General features: G+C 41.2%; 1 protein-coding gene across 2 annotated transcripts; it reads right to left on the bottom strand.

The window, feature by feature from the left end:
* Positions 1 to 2,231: 2,231 nt before the first annotated feature.
* On the bottom strand, positions 2,232 to 13,899 carry LOC135523741 (zinc finger protein OZF-like). Of its 2 annotated transcripts, none has more exons than XM_064950608.1 (3): positions 13,686 to 13,899; positions 13,403 to 13,565; positions 2,232 to 4,060 (listed from the first exon to the last, which is right to left on the bottom strand). In XM_064950608.1, exons 1-3 carry the CDS (start codon positions 13,857 to 13,859, stop codon positions 2,457 to 2,459), a joined length of 1,941 nt encoding a protein of 646 aa, XP_064806680.1. In that variant the 5' UTR covers positions 13,860 to 13,899; the 3' UTR covers positions 2,232 to 2,456. The 2 variants fall into 2 exon arrangements, with proteins under 2 accessions (XP_064806680.1, XP_064806681.1); XM_064950609.1 differs by lacking the exon at positions 13,686 to 13,899 and adding an exon at positions 9,148 to 9,255 and having other exon boundaries at positions 13,403 to 13,493.
* Positions 13,900 to 20,771: the final 6,872 nt, after the last annotated feature.

Genomic DNA, 20,771 nt, shown 5'->3' with positions numbered 1-20,771 from the left:
GACAGTAAATGAGGCTGAATGAACTGTTTCGCTGCCAGACAAGGCTCCGCTGATAGCCAGGTGTAGCAGTGGTAAGGTGTTGGGACTTCTGTTAGGACTCTGCTGTTGGGACAGCTTTACACCATCCATACGTAGCCTCCGACCACAATTTCAGATGAAGCATAAATTGGCTCTTTTTCTAGCTTGGTCTTGCTGGCAGAATCACAGAGGGCCTCTTATCCACTATCGAATGTCTCCAGTCCCACTCTATTATTGTCCGATATCAAACAAGCGCGCGAGCAGAAATGTTCACACCATCGGCAGTAAAATGAAGAGTATGTCATAAGACATCTAATGCAGTCCGATCAAGGGCCTCTATTTTGTGGAATTTGTTTGAACAATAAACATACCAAATTGGTTATAAGTATTTAAAACAGTGAAAAATTCAGATCTTGTGAGCTGACAAAAAGGAAGAGGGTGTTCAGAAAGTGTTACCAAAGCCAAATGCTGATACATGTGGTTGCCTTATACAGTGGGGCAAAAAAAGTATTTAGTAAGCCACCAATTGTGCAAGTTCTCCCACTTAAAAAGATGAGGCCTGTAATTTTCATCATAGGTACACTTCAACTATGACAGACAAAATGAGAAAAAAAAAATACAGAAAATCACATTGTAGGATTTTTAATGAATTTATTTGCAAAATATGGTGGAAAATAAGTATTTGGTCAATAACAAAAGTTTATCTCAATACTTTGTTATATACCCTTTGTTGGCAATGACAGAGGTCAAACGTTTTCTGTAAGTCTTCACAAGGTTTTCACACACTGTTGCAGGTATTTTGACCCATTCCTCCATGCAGATCTCCTCTAGAGCAGTGATGTTTTGGGGCTGTTGCTGGGCAACACGGACTTTCAACTCCCTCCAAAGATTTTCTATGGGGTTGAGATCTGGAGACTGGCTAGGCCACTCCAGGTCCTTGAAATGCTTCTTACGAAGCCACTCCTTCGTTGCCCGGGCGGTGTGTTTGGGATCATTGTCATGCTGAAAGACCAAGCCACGTTTCATCTTCAATGCCCTTGCTGATGGAAGGAGGTTTTCACTCAAAATCTCACGATACATGGCCCCATTCATTCTTTCCTTTACACGGATCAGTCGTCCTGGTCCCTTTGCAGAAAAACAGCCCAAAGCATGATGTTTCCACCCCCATGCTTCACAGTAGGTATGGTGTTCTTTGGATGCAACTCAGCATTCTTTGTCCTCCAAACACGACGAGTTGAATTTTTACCAAAAAGTTATATTTTGGTTTCATCTGACATTCCCCCAATCTTCTTCTGGATCATCCAAATCATCCACTTCAGACGGGCCTGGACATGTACTGGCTTCAGCAGGGGGACACGTCTGGCACTGCAGGATTTGAGTCCCTGGCGGCGTAGTGTGTTACTGATGTTAGGCTTTGTTACTTTGGTCCCAGCTCTCTGCAGGTCATTCACTAGGTCCCACCGTGTGGTTCTGGGATTTTTGCTCACCGTTCTTGTGATTATTTTGACCCCACGGGGTGAAATCTTGCGTGGAGCCCCAGATCGAGGGAGTTATCAGTGGTCTAGTATGTCTTCCATTTCCTAATAATTGCTCCCACAGTTGATTTCTTCAAACCAAGCAGCTTACCTATTGCAGATTCAGTCTTCCCAGCCTGGTGCAGGTCTACAATTTTGTTTCTGGTGTCCTTTGACAGCTCTTTGGTCTGTTTGAGGTTGTGGACAGGTGTCTTTTATACTGATAACAAGTTCAAACAGGTGCCATTAATACAGGTAACGAGTGGAGGACAGAGGAGCCTCTTAAAGAAGAAGGTACAGGTCTGTGAGAGACAAATCTTGCTTTTGTGTAGGTGACCAAATACTTATTTTCCACCATAATTTGCAAATAAATTCATGAAAAATCCTACAATGTGATTTTCTGGATTCTTCCCTCTCATTTTGTCTGTCATAGTTGAAGTGTACCTATGATCAAAATTACAGGCCTCTAATCTTTTTAAGTGGGAGAACTTGCACAATTGGTGGCTGACTAAATACTTTTTTTTCCCCACTGTATCTGTCTCTGTACCAGTTCGTCAAAAGAGGACCATTGCGCTCTCCCAGTTCACCCATAACTTTGAGTGATTTTATCTTCTGATATTGTGCATTTTTTCTAAGGAAGATCTGTGGACACTGAGATTAAAGGGAAACAATAACACTCATTAAGTATAAACATTCAAGTAGAGAAGTTTGACTATAGAGATTTATTAAAATGTACTTAAGAGCCCAAAGCTAACTACAATTGTAAAATATTTGATTTTTCCTAAGGTGGAATGTCACGCAGGTCACATTTTCAACATAAAAACTGAGGCTGTTTCATTTAGTTTAGTAAATTCTTGAGCACCAACATTTTCACACTGCCATATTATTCAGAGGCCCTGTGCCATTAATCTTAGACCTGTTTCTTCAGTAATCCTCTGCACTGTTTCCAGGAGCTGGTTTCCAGTTGTACTTGCACTTGTGGACTTTTAGATTGTGTCTACAGGCATAGGCATTCCCACAGTCTTTGCACACAAATGCTTTGACACCAGTGTGCACACGCTCGTGAGATTTTAGATGACCTTTCTGGCTGAACCTCTTACCACATTGATCACACTCAAATGGTTTCTCGCCTGTGTGAGTGCGCATGTGAACTTTAAGGAAATTGTACATAAACCCTTTCCCGCAAACTTTACAGTAATATGGTTTCAACCCTGTGTGAATGACCTTGTGAATTTTAAGTGAATGATGATACCTAAAACCTTCCCCACAAATGTCACACTTGAACGGTTTCTCTCCTGTGTGAATGCGCACATGCTGATCCAGAGAAACTTTCACATAGAAGGCTTTACCACAGTGATTGCAGACATATGGCTTTGGCCCAGACGGCTGAATTGGCCCAGAGTGCAGCTTTGGGCCAGACTGCAGCTTTTCCTGAAGTGTAAGGTGACGTCTTTTGTGACTCCGGAGGGAGGAAGGCTCAAAGAAGGCTTTCTCACAGACATCACACTTGTAAGGCCTTTCACCAGTGTGCCTTATTTTATGGATCTTCAGGGTTCCGGACTGGGTGAACCTTTTACCACAAACGTCACAGCAATACAATTTCTGGCCTGTATGAGTTCTCTTGTGTCTGCTGAGATTAGCACCTTGACTAAACTTTTTTCCACAAATATCACAAGAAAAAGGTTTCTCTGCCCCATGTAGAGTCATATGGCTTTTGAGATGGCACTTTCGGCCAAAACATTTGCCACACACGTCACAAACAAAATATTTTTCTTTTGTTTCTCCAGGATGGATGACCCCCATGTGCTTTCTGAGAGCAGGTGCATCGCTGAAACGTTGGCCACATACATTACAGCTATGATCCTTCTCTATATGACTCCTCTTATGGACAGCTAAGGTTGAAGTGGTAAAGAAAAGTTTGCCGCAGGTTTCACAGCAATACTTCCTCTCCCCTGAATGCGTAGCCTCGTGATCGACCAGTCTGCGTCTCCACTTGAAGGTCTTTGGGCAAAGAGAGCAGCTGAATGTCTTTGGTGCATCACCACTACACTTGTGCCTCTCTAGTCCAGTTTCCCCTAGAAACTTTTTTTCACAAACTGTGCATGTGACCGTTTTCTTTGTTTTGTGTCGCTTCATGTGTGACTGCAAAGCAGGTTTCTGGCGAAACACTGCGTCGCATTCGGCACAACTGAAGGGTGTCTCTCCAGAATGTGTCATGGAGTGTTCCTCAAGCCGCCTCTTCAAGCTAAAACATCTCCCACACTGCAAGCAGCTATAGGGTTTTGAATGGGTCCGAAAGTGTTTATTCAATAAACATCTCATCTTGAAATCTTTTCCACAATGAGAACAGCTGAAGGGCTGCCTGTCTCGTTTGTCTTGGTCTGTTGCAAACAGGCTCTGGGGTTCAAGATCAAACTCGTCTTGTGGATGAAACTGAGGGAGCAAATCCTCATCTGATGCAGGTGAGGACAGGGGGACAAAGTCAGGTTGATCATCATGATGATTAGACTCAGAGACAGATCCCTCACCTGTAAAAGAGATGGCCATTGTTAATTTTGTTTTGGACATAAAGAAACCAGTACATACATACAATTAAGAAAAAGACATCAAAATACAACACAAAAACACTGCACACCTAAGTCATAGTAGATCTCTAAACCATCTCGGCTGTGCTACCTAACAATACTCAGACTACACTGTGTAGCAACAATTGCATAGCGAACGGCAGGGCAGAGAAGCAAACCCAGGTCGCTGGTGTGAAATTCAAACACCCTACACATCCCGCCAGTAGGGTTAACCCACTTGGTGGCAATTGCAACGTGGAGGCCAGCATCCCGAAGTCGCCTCTTAACTGTTGACGTTGAGACTGGTGTTTTGTAGGTACTATGAAGCTGCCAGTTGAGGACCTGTGAGGCGTCTGTTTCTCAAACTAGACACTAATGTACTTTGTGCTGTTCTGTGAAGGGAGTAGTACACAGCGTTGTACAAGATCTTCAGTTTCTTGGCAACTTCTCACATGGAATAGCCTTCATTTCTCAGAACAAGAATAGACTGACGAGTTTCATAAGAAAAGTCTCTGTTTCTGGCCATTTTGAGAATGTAATCAAACTCACAAATGCTAAAACTCCAGATACTCAACTAGTCTAAAGAAGGCCAGTTTTATTGCTTCTTTAATCAGAACAACAGTTTCAGCTGTGCTAACAATTGCAAAAGTGTTTTCGAATGACCAATTAGCCGTTTAAAATTCTAAACTTGGAATGGAACACAGGAGCGACGGATGCTGATAATGGGCCTCTGTACGCCTACCTAGATATTCCATTACAAATAAAAATTTGGAGTTTCCAGCTACAAAAGTAATTTACAACATTAACAATGTCCACACTGTATTTCTGATCAATTTGATATTATTTAAAAAGGAACTATTTTATTTTGCTTTAAAAAAAAGAAGTTTTTTTAAACAAGGTCATTTCTAAGTGACCCCAAACCTTTGAACGGTAGTGTATGCATGCATGTATACAGTTGAAGTCAGAAGTTTACATACACCTTAGCCAAATACATTTCAACTCAGTTTCACAATTCCTGACATTTAAATCCTAGTAAAAATTCCCTGTCTTAAATCAGTTAGGATCAGCACTTTATTTTAAGAATGTGAAATGTCAGAATAATAGGAGCAAAAAAATTTTTTCAGCTTTTATTTCTTTCATCACATTCCCCGTGGGTCAGAAGCTTACATACACTCAATTAGTATTTGGTAGCATTGCCTTTAAATTGTTTAACTTGGGTCAAACATTTTGGGTAGCCTTCCCAGAACCAGTTGGGCGAATTGTGGCCCATTCCTCTTGCCAGAGCTCGTGTAACTGAGTCAGGTTGGTAGACCTTGCTCGCACACGCTTTTTCAGTTCTGCCCACACATTTTCTATAGGATTGAGGTCAGGGGCTTTGTGATGGCCACTCCAATACCTTGACTTTGTTGTCCTTAAGCCATTTTGCCACAACTTTGGAAGTATGCTTGGGGTCATTGTCCATTTGGAAGACCCATTTGCGACCAAGCTTCCTGACTGATGTCTTGAGATGTCGCTTCAATATATCCACAATTTTCTTTCTTCATAATGCCATCTATTTTGTGAAGTGCACCAGTCCCTTCTGCAGCAAACCACCCCCACAACATGATGCTGCCATCCCCGTTGGGATGGTGTTCTTTGGCTTGCAAGCATCCCCCTTTTAACTCCAAACATAACGATGGTCATTATGGCCAAGCAGGTCTATTTTTGTTTCATCAGACCAGAGGACATTTCTCCAAAAAAGTACGATCTTCGTCCCCATGTGCAGTTGCAAACCGTAGTCTGACTTTTTTAAGGGCGGCTTTGAAGCGGTGGCTTCTTCCTTGCCGAGCGGCCTTTCAGGTTGTCGATATAGGACTTGATTTACTGTGGACATGGATACTTTTGTACCGGTTTCCTCAAGGTCATTTGCTGCTGTTCTGGGATTGACTTGCACATCACCAAAGAACGAGTCTCCTTACTGAGCGTTATGACAGCTGTGTGATCCTATGGTGTTAATACTTGCGTACTATTGTTTGTACAGATGAACGTGGTACCTTCAGATGTTTGGAAATTGTTCCCAATGATGAACCAGACTTGTGGAGGTCTACAAATTTTTTTCTGAGGTCTTGGCCGATTTCTTTTCATTTTCTCAAGATGTCAAGCAGAGGCACAGAGTTTGACAGTAGGCCTTCAAGTATATCCACGGGTACACCTCCAATTGATTCAAATTATGTCAATTAGCCTTTCAGAAGCTTCCAAAGCCATGACATCATTTTCTGGAATTTTCCAAGCTGTTTAAAAGCACAGTCAACTTAGTGTATGTAAACTTCTGACCCACTGGAATTGTGATACAGTGACTTATAAGTGAAATAATCTGTCTGTAAACAATTGTTGGAAAAATGACTTGTGTCATACACAAAGTAGATGTCCTAAACAACTTGCCAAAACTATAGTTTGTTAACTAGAAATTTGTGGAGTGGTTGAAAAGCGAGTTTCAATGACTCCAACCTAAGTGTATGTAAACCTCCGACTTCAACTGCATATATACATATATTTTTGGGACAATCATGGTACCAATATTGCTTGTAATACACCAGTGCTTTCAGAAAGTATTCATACCCCTTCACTTATTCCACCTTTTGTTGTGTTACAGCCTGAATTCCAAATTGATTAAATGCATTTCTCACTAACCTACACACAATACCACATAATGACAAAGTGAAAACATGTTTGTGGAGGTTTTGGCTAATTAAAATACAGAAATATCCCATTTACAAAAGTATTTACATCTGAGTCCATACTTTGTAGAAGCACCTTTGCGGCGATTACAGATTTGAGTCATCTTGGGGTATGTCAAGGATTTTCCAGCATTGCTTTGGCTGTATGCTTAGGGTCATTGTCCTGTTGCAATGTACATTTATCTCAGTCTAAGGTTTTTTGCACTGTGAAGCAGGTTCTAATCAATGACTTTCCTGTATTTGGCTCCATTCATTGTTCCCTCTATCCTTACCAGTCTCCCAGTCCCTGCTGCCACCACAAAAATGCTTGCCTTATGCTCGGAGTCTTTCACATGCCTTTTTGCAAACTCCAGTCATGTGCCTTTATCCTCAGGAGTGGCTTCCATCTGGTCACCTTCCCATAATGCCCAGATTGGTGAAGTGGTGTAGAGACTGAAAGGTTCTCCCATCTCACCCAAGGAACTCTGTAGTTCTGTCAGAGTGGTAATTGGGGTTCTTGGTCACCTCCCTGACCAAAGCCCTTCTTGTCCATTGGCTCAGTTTGGTCTGATGGCCAGCTGTCGGCAGAGCCTGGGTAGATGCATATTTTTTCAATTTCCCAATGATTGAAACCACTGTACTCTGGGAAACTTTCAACACACTAGAAATTGTTTTATACCCTTCCCCAGATAGAATTGTGATGAGGCAAACAGTATATCTCGGAGATACACGGACAGTTCCGTTGTGACAACGTGATTGGAGTCTATCTGTGGCCAATTCAATTGGTTGGACATGATTTAGAAAGAAAAACAACTGTCTATGTAAGTTGACAGTGGATGTCAGAGCAGAAACTATACTAGTGTGTGTGTGTGTGTGTGTGTGTGTGTGTGTGTGTGTGAGAGAGACACACAGTCAAAAGTTTTAGAACACCTACTCATTCAAGGGTTTTTCTTTATTTTTACTATTTTCTACATTGTAGAATAATAGTGAAGACAGCAGCACTATGAAATAACAAAGAATCATGTAGTAACCAAAAAAAGTGTTAAACAAATCAAAATATATTTTATATTTGAGATTCTTCAAAGTAGCCACCTTTTACCTTGATGACAGCTTTTCACTCTTAGCATTCTCTCAACTAGCTTTATCTGGAATGCTTATCCAAAAGCCTTGAAAGAGTTCCCACATATGCTGAGCACCTGTTGGCTGCTTTTCCTTCACTCTGCGGTCCAATTCATCCCAAACCATCTCAATTGGGTTGAGGTCAGGTGATTGTAGAGGCCAGGTCATCTGATGCACCACTCCCTCACTCTCCTTCTTGATTAAATAGCCCTTACACAACCTGGCTGTTTGTTGGATCATTGTCCTGTTGAAAAGCAAATGATAGTGGGACTAATCCCAAACCAGATGGGATGCTGGTTATGCTTGTTAAGTGACAGTTTCACCAGCAAAGCACCCCACACCATCTCCTCCATGCTTCATGGTGGGAACCACACATGCAGAGATTATCCGTTCACCTACTCTGCGTCACAAAGACAGCGGTTGGAACCATAAATCTCAAATTTGGACTCATCAGATCAAAGGACAGACTTCCACCGGTCTAATGTCCATTGCTCGTGTTTCTTGGCCCAGCAAGTCTCTTGTTCTTATTGGTGTCCTTTAGTAGTGGTTTCTCTGTGGCAATTCAACCATGAAGGCCTGATTCACACAGTCTTCTTTGACCAGTTGATGTTAAGATGGGTCTGTTACTTGAACTCTGAAGCATTTCTTTGGGCTGCAATTTCTGAGGCTGGTAACTCTAATGAACTTATCCTCTGCAGCAAAGTTAACTCTGGGTCTTCCTTTCCTGTGGCGGTCCTCATGAGAGCCAGTTTCATCATAGCGCTTGATGGTTTTTGTAATTGCACTTGAAGAAACTGTCAAGATTCTTGAAATGTTCCATATAGACTGACCTTCATGTTTTAAAGTCATGATGGACTGTCGTTTCTCTTTGCTTACTTGAGCTGTTCTTGCCATAATATGGAATTGGTCTTTTATCAAATAGGGTTACCTTCTGTATACCTCCCCTACCTTGTCACAACACAACTGATTGGCTCAAATGCATTAGGAAGGAAATACATTCCACAAATTAACTTAACAAGGCACACCTGTTAATTGAAAGGCATTCCAGGTGACTACCTCATTGTTAAGATAATGGACATAATGCCAACCCAGCGATGTCGCTAGTGGGGGTACCTATCTATGATATATAAACAAGTGCATTATTAGTGTCTGATTAGGATGTCGTGACCTGTAACATGTAATACCTGAGTAAAGAATTGTTTGAATTTGACCAAACTCTCCGACCTGAGTACTCACATAATAACATGGTCTCAGAAGTGCTACACCTGGTGGTGGATGAGTCTGTTAGACCAGTTCAACAGCTTCCCCACCAAATTCCCATTCCACTGAAGGAAATGATAAAGGCTGTTGATTCAAAGGATGAACAGGGTGTCATTATGAAGGTCACCAAACCTACTAAGTCAATAAGCAACATGGTTGTGGTGGAAAAGCCTGGCAAAATAAGAGTCTGCCTCGATCCAAGTGCCCCAAACAAAGCCTTATGTAGGACACCATACTAAATGCCTACCATTGAATAGATATGGCCAAGCCTGGCATAAGCGCAAATCTTTTCAGTTATGGATGCAAAAAATGGTTACTAGCAGGTACGTTTGGAGGAAGAGAGTAGTTACCTCACCACATTTTGGACCCACAATGGTAGATACAAGTGGACCAGATTAGAGCCTTTGAGTGAAACCAGCTGCAGAGAAATATCACCAAAGGCAACATGATGCACTTCAGGGACTGCCAGGAATAGGTGTCATGGCTGATGACATCCTGGTATACAGCTGTTGTGCTACAATGGAAGAAGCAGTGCAGGACTCCCAGAGGGCTACGGCAGCAGTCCTGTACAGCGCTTAACGTCGAGACGCACTCGCTCTCTGTTGCCAACAGCTCCCCAAGCTCCTCGCACCAAAGGTCAAAGTGGAAGGGCCGAAAGTGAAGTGGAAGGGCCGAAAGTATGGAATGAACCGGAAGGACATACGCCCAGTTCAGAGGACCTGAGGATGCCAGAGGTGCCCAACATCTCAGAGGTGCCAGGAGAGGACCTCAGGATGCCAGAGGTGCCCAACATCCCAGAAGTGCCAGGAGAGGACCTGAGGATGCCAGAGGTGCCCAACATCCTAGAAGTGCCAGGAGAGGACCTGAGGATGCCAGAGGTGCCAGGAGAGGACCTGAGGATGCCAGAGGTGCCCAACATCCTAGAAGTGTCAGGAGAAGACCTGAGGATGCCAGAGGTGTCCAACATCCTAGAAGTGCCAGGAGAGGACCTGAGGATGCCAGAGGTGCCCAACATCCTAGAAGTGCCAGGAGAGGACCTGAGGATGCCAGAGGTGTCCAACATCCCAGAGGTGCCAGGAGAGGACCTGAGGATGCCAGAGGTGCCCAACATGCTTCCAGTGTGACACACTATGTTCCTGAAGAGATGGACAATGATTTTGTTGATAATGTAAATAGGTATTTTCACTGTGGTATTAAAATTGTAGGAAGTGCCTGAGCTAATTCTATATGAAAAGGAAGATATCTAGGATATATAAAGAGGTGCATTATGAGTGTTTGAATCGTGTCTGATGTCGTGACCTGTAACACGTAATACCAGAGGTGTATCTCACTGATCATCCCTAAAGCCAACACCTCATTTGGCCGCCTTTCGTTCCAGTTCTCTGCTGCCTGTGACTGGAACGAATTGCAAAAATCGCTGAAGTTGGAGACTTTTACTTTTCTGCTCTTTTGCACACCAATATCTCTACCTGTACATGACCATCTGATCATTTATCACTCCAGTGTTAATCTGCAAAATTGTAATTATTTGCCTACCTCCTCATGCCTTTTGCACACAATGTATATATAATCTCTTTTTTCTACTGTGTTATTGACTTGTTAATTGTTTACTCCATGTGTAACTCTGTGTTGTCTGTTCACACTGCTATGCTTTATCTTGGATCTATATAATATTGATGTTGCACATATTAACACATATTAATCTTACGGATGGGCATCCCGTTGATGGGACAGTTGTAAATCAAGCAGCGCTTTGGGTCACGATCGCAGATTTTAGAGAAACAACAAATGTCGGTATAGATAAGGGTCTTATTTTGTCTGAAAGCTTACATTCTTGTTAATATAACTGCACTGTCCAATTTACAGTAGCTATTACTGTGAAAAAATGCAATGCCATTGTTTGAGGAGAGCTCCTAACTAGAGGTCGACCAATTAAATCGGAATGGCCGGTTTAATTAGGGCCGATTTCAAGTTCACAACAATCGGAAATCGGTATTTTTGGGCGCCGATTATCCATTTTTTTTTAAATATACCTTTATTTAACTAGGCAAGTCAGTTAAGAACACACTCTTATTTTCAATGACGGCCTAGGAATGGTGGGTTAACTGCCTTGTTCAGGGGCATTACAGATTTTCATATTGTCAGCTCGGGGGATCCAATTTTGCAACTTTACAGTTAACTAGTCCAACGCAATAACGACCTGCCTCTCTCTCGTTGCACTCCACAAGGAGACTGCCTGTTACGCGAATGCAGTAAGCCAAGGTAAGTTGCTAGATAGCATTCAAACAAAAAAATCTATCATAATCACTAGTTTACTACATATGGTTGATGACATTAATAGATATTATCTAGCATGTCCTGTGTTGCATATAATCTGACTGAGCATACAAGCATCTGACTGAGCGGTGGTAGGCAGAAGCAGGCGTGTAAACATTCATTCAAACAGCACTTCCGTGCGTTTTGCCAGCAGCACTTCGTTGTGCGTCAAGTATTGTGCTGTTTATGACTTCAAGCCTATCAACTCCCGAGATGAGGCTGGTGTAACCGAAGTGAAATGGCTAGCTAGTTAGCGCGCACTAACTAGAGGGACGGAAGCTATACTGTTACACTGACAATACTGAAGTGCCTATAAGAACACCCAATAGTCAAAGGTTAATGAAATACAAGTGGTATAGAGGGAAATAGTCCTATAATTCCTATAATAACTACAACCTAAAAATTCTTACCTGGGAATATTGAAGACTCATGTTAAAAGGAACCACCAGCTTTCATATGTTCTCATGTTCTTAGCAAGGAACTGAAACGTTAGCTTTCTTACAGGCACATATTGCACTTTTACTTCTCCAACACTTTGTTTTTGCATTATTTAAACCAAATTGAACATGTTTCATTATTTACTTGAGAATAAATTGATTTTATTTATGTAATTATATTAAGTTAAAATAAGTGTTCATTCAGTATTGTTGTGATTGTCATTATGACCAAAAACAATTTTAAATGGCCGATTAATCGGTATCGGCTTTTTTGGTCCTCCAATAATCGGTATCGGCGCTGAAAAATCCTAATCGGTCGACCTCTACTCCTAACAACAAAACACTTTCACTGCAATAGGTTTGATAAACTCACATCGGAAGGTGAAATGTATACTTACATTCTGAAATCTTGCTCTGATTTATCATCCAAAGGGTCCCAGAGATAACATGAAGTGTCAATTTGTTAGATAAAATCCTTTTTCATATCTAAAAAGGACATATTGCATGCACGATCGATTTTGTATTTCCACTCGTTCAACTTGCAAAGAAAGGAATCTGTGAAAACGTAACACCAAACGTTGTTTCAACCAGTCAAATCACGTTTGTATGTATTCCTCAGAGATCCTAGAACGTAACCAGACTTCACTAGATCATTAGGGGTGTAGTATATCCTATAGGACACCAAATTTAGTTAGAGCGCCTTCATGGCACGCCGATGACGCGGCCGGTCTTCATTTGATCGACTGTATCTTTGTCAAATAAGCACCAATCGGGGTCAAACAAAGCTAGCTAAATAACCAAAGACCATCCGGAAACCCTGTATATATAGCTAACCTTTTGCGACAGCATGCCATTTCCTTTTGGACAAAAATTATAATATTCAGAGTTATGAAAACTGGTTGTTTTGTAAATGTTGAAATTATAATATGGCTACTAATACTGGAGAAGCTATATCAACATCCAAGTATACAGATTTGATGATATTCTTGCAGAAAATGTTTGAATGCAAATGTCTCCTTCACGATGTACCTGTGACTAAATGTCATGTAGTTTGCTTATAATTCAAGTTATTTGCACACACTGTCATCATGTGGACACCATCGGAATTACAACCACAGTGATGGCTCAAACTAGGACCTTTATCTTGCATTTCAAAGATTGTAGAAAAATAACTTGTTTTCCCATTGTATTTTCTTCTACCAGATCTATTGTATCATATTCCCCTACATTCAATTCACATTTCCACAAACGTCAAAGTGTTTCCTTTCAAATGGTACCAATAATATGCATATCCTTGCTTCAGGGCCACAGGGAGCTACAGGGAGTTAGATTTGGTATGTAATTTTAGGCGAAAATTGAATAAAGGGGGCTATCCCCCGTTACACATGAAACGGAGATGTTGATTCAACTGTCACTGTGTGCTCCTTCTGTGGTACTAGGGACATAATCACCATTAGCAAAATACGTTACATACTCACCCCTTTGTGGTTTTTCTTCCGTCCTCCCTCCTGCCAGACGGAGAGGCCTGTTTAGAGCGGTTTTCTCCACCACTCTCACTTCTGATTCGACCACGTACGTTAGCAGTGCTATTTTCTCTATCGAGGTTTTACTCAACACCTCCATGAATGATGCAAACTTTCTCTGAAAAATGAAGAGTAAATTGAACTTAGTGATACCGTTACTGAAAATTCAAAACACACTCACTGCCTCATCGTTACTGCCTGAAGCTTTTAATAAATGACGGTTAATTGACGAACTCACCGTGTTGGTTTTATTCACGCGTGTCATTTCTCTCTTTAGCAAACTATTCTCTTCATTTTCCATAACAGCAACAAAGCACTCGTCTAGAAGTCTCGACACCTCCCTTACTGCTGATTCAACGAATATATCCATAATAGTACATAATTGTGTCTGAAAAACCTCGTTGCTCGACATGGTTATTAGCGCCGCTCTGAAGCCAAGCCAGCAATAATATTTTACTACTTCCGGGTCACGGATTTTTTCTTCTTCTTCTATGGAAATATGGCGGTCCGCAAAAACGTTAGAGGTGCAAGCCGCCAGCTACTGGATGGGGTGAAAACGGATCAACCTTAACAACATATTAGGGAGAAGTGAAGAATAAAATATACGTTAAAAAAAGAAGAAAAAAATAATATATATATACTTATAATATTCCAAACAAAAACCAAAAACTCCTTCAGTCAGATTAATATGTTTAGGCTGTGAAGACATCAGTAAGGTTTTTAATCAAGTCAACACTCACCAGGCTGCAGTGCCAGAGGTATTCAAGGGCCTGTTCTCAGAGCATGCGCAGAACAGCTGGCAGGCATATGCATTGTCATTTTCAACCTCTCCCTGACCCAGTCTGTAATCCCCACATGTCTCAAGATGATCACCATCCGTCCTGTTTCCAAGGCTACCTGCCGCAATGACTACCGCCCTGTAGCACTCACATCAGTAATCATGAAGTGCTTTGAAAGGCTGGTTATGGCACACATAAATTCCATCCTCCTAGACACCCTAGACCCACTCCAATTTGCATACCACCCCAACAGATCCATAGACAACGCAATCTCAATTCCACTCCACACTGGCCTCACCCACCTAGATAAGAGGAATAGCTATGTAAGAATGCTGTTCATTGACTACAGCTCAGCGTTCAACACCATGGCCCCCGCCAGACTCGTCACCAAGATTTGGACCCTGATACTGAACACCTCCCTCTGCAACTGCATCCTGGACTTCCTGAGGGGCCGAACCCAGGTGGGGAGAGTAGGCAACATCACCTCCTCCACACTGACCCTCAACACGAGGCCCCCACAGGGGTATGTGCTTAGTTCTCTCCTGTATTCCCTGTTGACCCACAACTTATTATTATTCTTTTTTCATTGAAACATGACCATTGATATGTTCACATTCAATCCCATTAAAAAAAAATAGCTTCTTTTTTTTCTCACCCTCCTCAACCCATTTTGCTCGAGATGTAATAAAGGCTCCTTTAGCTAAATCAATGTACATTTGATCTGGTTCTATTCAAGATGTATTCAACTCTGTTTCATCCTCTGCTGAAAGGTTATCCTTTGCTAAGAGAACATTCCATTTATTCATAAGCTCATCTTCTTTCAAACCTTTCTGCTTCTTTAGTTCCTTACTGCGTATAATGGCGATACATCTTACATTGAAGTTAAATATTTCCCAGTTACTTTCATGCTTTGGTTCATTTAAGTTAAATGAGTCTATGATCAAGTTCGTTCTGTTCTTGTTAAAGACTGGATCATTTAGGAGTGAATTATTACATTTCCAGTATCCTCGAATACCACTGGATTTTTTCAGAACATTCTAACTTCAATAATGTCATTTTATGATCAGTCAAAGGAGCATGTTTATGATTTAGTTTATGTACATACTGTAAAAGTGGGGGAGAAATGAGAAACAGGTCAATTCTGGATCTGACCGTCATTGACCTATTACACCAGAAGTACTCGTTTAAGTTCATATTAAAGAAGCGCCGATGTATCGATCACTGTCAGTTGCAAAAATGAGGTGATGATGTCACTATTCTGAGATCTTTGCACTATTCTAGGTGGAAATCTATCCAAAGAGTTGTCAGGTGTTTCATTAAAGTCTCCAGCTATTATAAGCCATGCATTTGTATACTTGTTTTGCAGCTCAGTAAGCTTATCAGCAAGATCAGAAAAGAAAGTCTTATTTGAGGTGTAAGAGTTGTACCCATATACATTGCATATAATAAAACAAGCTTATGAGTTTTGAGATCATTATAACCCATCTCCCATCTTTGGACATACAAGACTGAAATATCACCTCTAAACTTATGAAGCTGTATCATAGTACAGGCTGAGTGGTTAGTCCAGTGACTATAATAAATATTATTTCCTCATGGTGATTTCCAAAAACTAGCATTTGAATCGCAAGAGTGATGAGTCTCCTGGAGTAAAATGAAATCTGCATTGGAATGTTTACAAAATAAAAAAGTGCTTTTCTTTTAGGTTTCGTAAGCCCCTTGCATTTAGAGATACAATAATGAGTGCACTGATTTCAAAACGTTGCATAACCGGACAAAATAAGACAAATAGAGTGTAGTGACATTAATAACTGGCTAACTAGTTGAACTAGTAAGCGAGGTAGACAATAAGGAAACCTGAGTTTAGAGAAAGAACTTGACTACCCTGAACCGAGGTAGTTATGATCAATATGATGAACCCATATTCAGATTTATGAACCTGGTGCTATAAAACAGGGGTGAATGTAAAATTGGCAATCGATGAATAAACTAAAGTAATTTAACTAACTCTTAACGTTTTCATTTGACCTAGAAAGAATAGGATATCAATTTGAAGTTAGTGGAGCTACAGTAGAAGTCGGAAGTTTACATACACCTTAGCCAAATACATTTAAACTCAGTGTTTCACACCTGACATTTAATCATAGTAAAAATTCCCTGTCTTAGGTCAGTTAGGATCAACACTTTATTTTAAGAATGTGAAATGTCAGAATAATAGTGGAGAGAATGATTTATTTCAGATTTTATTTATATCATCACATTCCCAGTCGGTCAGAAGTTTACATACACTCAATTAGTACTTGGTAGCGTTGCCTTTAAATTGTTTAACTTGGGTCAAGCATTTCAGGCTGCCTTCCACAAGCTTCCCACAATAGGTTGGATGAATTTTGGCCCATTCCTCCTGACAGAGCTGGTATAACGGAATCAGGTTTGTAGGCTTCCTTGCTCGCAGACGCTTTTTCAGTTCTGCCCACACATTTTCTATAGGATTGAGGTCAGGGCTTGTGATGGCCACTCCAATACTTAGACTTTGTTGTCCATAATTAAGCCATTTTGCCACAACTTTGGAAGTATGCTTGGGGTCATTGTCCATTTGGAAGACCCATTTGCGACCAAGCTTTAACTTCCTGACTGATGTCTTGAGATGATGCTTCAATATATCCACATACTTTTCTTTCCTCATGATACTATCTATTCTGTGAAGTGCACACTACAAGATGCTGCCCCCCCGTGATTCACGTTTGGGATGGTGTTCTTCAGCTTGCAAGCCTCCTCCTTTTTCCTCCAAATATAACGATGGTCACTTTGGCCAAACAGTTCTATTTTTGTTTCATCAGACCAGAGGGCATTTCTCCAAAAATTATGATCTTTGTCCCCGTGTGTAGTTGCAAACCTTAATAGCGGCCTTTCAGGTTATGTCGACATAGAACTTGTTTTACTGTGGATATAGACACTTTTGTACCTGTTTCCTCCAGCATCTTTACAAGATCCTTTGATGTTGTTCTGGGATTGATTTGCACTTTTCTCACCAAAGTACGTTCATCTCTAGGAGACCGAATACGTCTCCTTCCTGAGTGGTATGACGGCTGCGTGGTCCCATGGTGTTTATTCTTTCATATTATTGTTTGTACAGATGAACATGGTACCTTCAGGCGTTTGTAAATTGCTCCCAAGGATGAACCAGACTTGTGGAGGTCTACAATTGTTTTTCTGAAGTATTGGCTGATTTATTTTGATTTTCCCATGATGTCAAGCAAAGAGGCACTGAGTTTGACGGTAGGCCTTGAAATACATTCACATGTACACCTCCAATTGACTCAAATTATGTCAATTAGCCTATCAGAAGTTTCTGAAGCCATGAAATCATTTTCTGGAATTTTCCAAGCTGTTTAAAGGAACAGTCTACTTAGTCTATGTAAACTTCTGACCCACTGGAATTGTTATACAGTGAATTATAAGTGAAATAATCTGTCTGTAAGCAATTGTTGGAAAAATTACTTGTGTCATGCACAAAGTAGATGTCCTAACCGACTTGCCAAAACTATAGTTTGTTAACATGAAATTTGTGGAGTGGTTGAAAAACGAACCTAAGTGTATGTAAACTGTTTTAATCAATTATTTGGTGACATGAATATATTTTGTATAGTTTTATCTAAAATGGATACATTTTAATGTTTCACCATTTTTATGTAATACACTGAGGAGGATGGTCCCTCCCTTCCTCATCCGAGGAGCATCCACTGCCCACAAGATACCCTTAATTTTAACTAGCTAAATCCTGTGTAACACCTAGTATATACATTGTACTTCGGCAGATATTACATGTATTCTGTGGTGTACTAGTATGATTATCCTTCCACTTGGATGGTGCTTCCAGAAGCTTTAAAATGAGGCACTATATCTGATCTGTTTTTGTAAACTCAACCAAGTTAACCCTGAAAACTATTACAGACTACAAAGGGAAGCACAGCCGCGAGATGCCCAGTGACACAAGCCTACCAGAAATGCTAAATCACTTCTATGCTCGCTTCGAGGCAAGCAACACTGAGGCATGCATGAGAGCATCAGCTGTTTCTGACGACTGTGTGATCACGCTCTCCGTAGCCGACGTGAGTAAGAACTTTAAACAGGTCAACATTCACAAGGCTGCGGGGCCAGACAGATTACCAGGACGTGTGCTCCAGGCATGTGCTGACCAACTGGCAGGTGTCTTCACTTACATTTTCAACATGTCCCTGATTGAGTCTGTAATACCAACATGCTTCAAGCAGACCACCATAGTCCCTGTGCCCAAAAACACAAAGGCAACCTGCCTAAATGACTACAGACCCATAGCACTCACATCTGTAGCCATGAAGTGCTTTGAAAGGTTGGTAATGGCTCACATCAACACCATTATCCCAGAAACCCTAGACCAACTCCAATTTGCATACCGCCCAAACAGTTCCACAGATGATGCAATCTCTATTGCAATCCACACTGCCCTTTCCCACCTGGACAAAAGGAACACATATGTGAGAATGCCATTCATTGACTACAGCTCAGCGTTCAACACCATAGTACCCTCAAAGCTCATCACTAAGCTAAGGAACCTGGGACTAAACACCTCCCTCTGCAACTGGATACTGGACTTCCTGACGGGCCGCCCCCATGTGATGAGGGTAGGTAGCAACACATCTGCCACGCATGATCAACTTGGGTTAAACTTGGGTCATTTTGGGTAGCCTTCCACAACCTTCCCAGAACCAGTTGGGTGAATTGTGGCCAATTCCTCTTGACAGAGCAGGTGTAACTGAGTCAGGTTTGTAGGCCTCCTTGCTCGCATACGCTTTTTCAGTTCTGCCCACACATTTTCTATAATATTGAGGTCAGGGGCTTTGTGATGGCCACTCCAATACCTTGACTTTGTTGTCCTTAAGCCATTTTGCCACAACTTTGGAAGTATGCTTGGGGTCATTGTCCATTTGGAATACCCATTTGCGACCAAGCTTTAACTTTCTGACTGTCATCAGACCAGAGGACATTTCTCCAAAAAGTACGATCTTTGTCCCCATCTTTTTTTATTGCGGTTTTGGAGCAGTGGCTTCTTCCTTGCTTTAACCCAAGTTAAACAATTTAAAAGCAATGTTAACTCTCTACTATTATTCTGGCATTTCATATTCTTAAAATAAAGTGGTGATCCTAACTGACCTATGACAGGAAATTTTTACTAGGATTAAATGTCAGGAATTGTGAAAAACTGAGTTTAAATGTATTTGGCTAAAGTGTAGGTGAACTTACGACTTCAACTGCATATAGTTAACTATGAGTAATTAAAAGATACAGTGCATTCAGGAAGTATTCATACCCCTTGACTTATTCCACAATTAGTTATGTTACAGCCTGAACATGAAAACATGTTTTTGAATTTTTTGCACATTTATTGACAATGAAATACAAAAATATATAATTACATATAGTATTCAGACCCCGTGTGTCACGCCCTGACCTTAGTTATCTATGTTCTGTAATATTTGGTCAGGTCAGGGTGTGACGAGGGTGGGTATGTGTGTTTTTACCCTGTCTATGGTTTTTGTAATTCAATGGGGTTTTTGTATGTCTAGGTCTATGGTGGCCTGAATTGGTTCCCAATCAGAGGCAGCTGTTTATCGTTGTCAGTTAAGAACAAATTCTTATTTACAATGACGGCCTACCAAAAGAAAAAAGGCCTCCTGCGCGGATGGGATTAAAAATAATTGTAAAAAATATAGGGAAAAACACACATCATGACAAGAGAGACAACACAACACTATAAAAAGAGACACCAAAGACAACAAAAAAGCAAGGCAGCAACACAGCATGGTAGCAACTCAACATGACAACAACATGGTAGCAACACAACATGGTAGCAGCACAAAACATGGTACAAACATTATTGGGCACAGACAACAGCACAAAGGGCAAGAAGGTAGAGACAACAATACATCACACAAAGCAGCCACAACTGTCAGTAAAAGTGTCCATGATTGAGTCTTTTTAGGGAAGAGATTGAGATAAAAACTGTTTGAGTATTTGTTGCAGCTCGTTCCAGTTGATAGCTGCAGCGAACTGAAAAGATGAGCTTGGGAACCTTTAACAGAATGTGACTGGCAGAACGGGTTTTGTATGTGGAGAATGAAGGCTGCAGTAGATATCTCAGACTGGGGGGAGTGAGGCCTAAGAGGGTTTTATAAATAAGCATCAACCAGTTGGTTTTGTGACAGGTATATGACCAGTTTACAGAGGAGTATAGAGTGCAGTGAATCTTTTTTATTTATGTTTATTTAACTAGGCAAGTCAGTTAAGAACAATTTCTTATTTACAATGACGGCCTAGGAACAGTGGGTTAACTGCCTTGTTCGGGGGTAGAACAACAGATTTTTACCTTGTCCGCTCGGGGATTCGATCTAGCAACCTTTCGGTTACTGGCCCAACGCTCTAACCACTAAGCTACTTTCCGCCCAGGTTGTCTATAAGGAGCATTGGTGGCAAATCTGATGGATGAATGGTAAAGAACATCTAGCCAC

The sequence above is a fragment of the Oncorhynchus masou genome, chromosome 31, assembly GCF_036934945.1.
Source record: "Oncorhynchus masou masou isolate Uvic2021 chromosome 31, UVic_Omas_1.1, whole genome shotgun sequence".
Taxonomy (NCBI): domain Eukaryota; kingdom Metazoa; phylum Chordata; class Actinopteri; order Salmoniformes; family Salmonidae; genus Oncorhynchus; species Oncorhynchus masou.
This window is presented reverse-complemented; position numbering and strand designations above follow the sequence as displayed.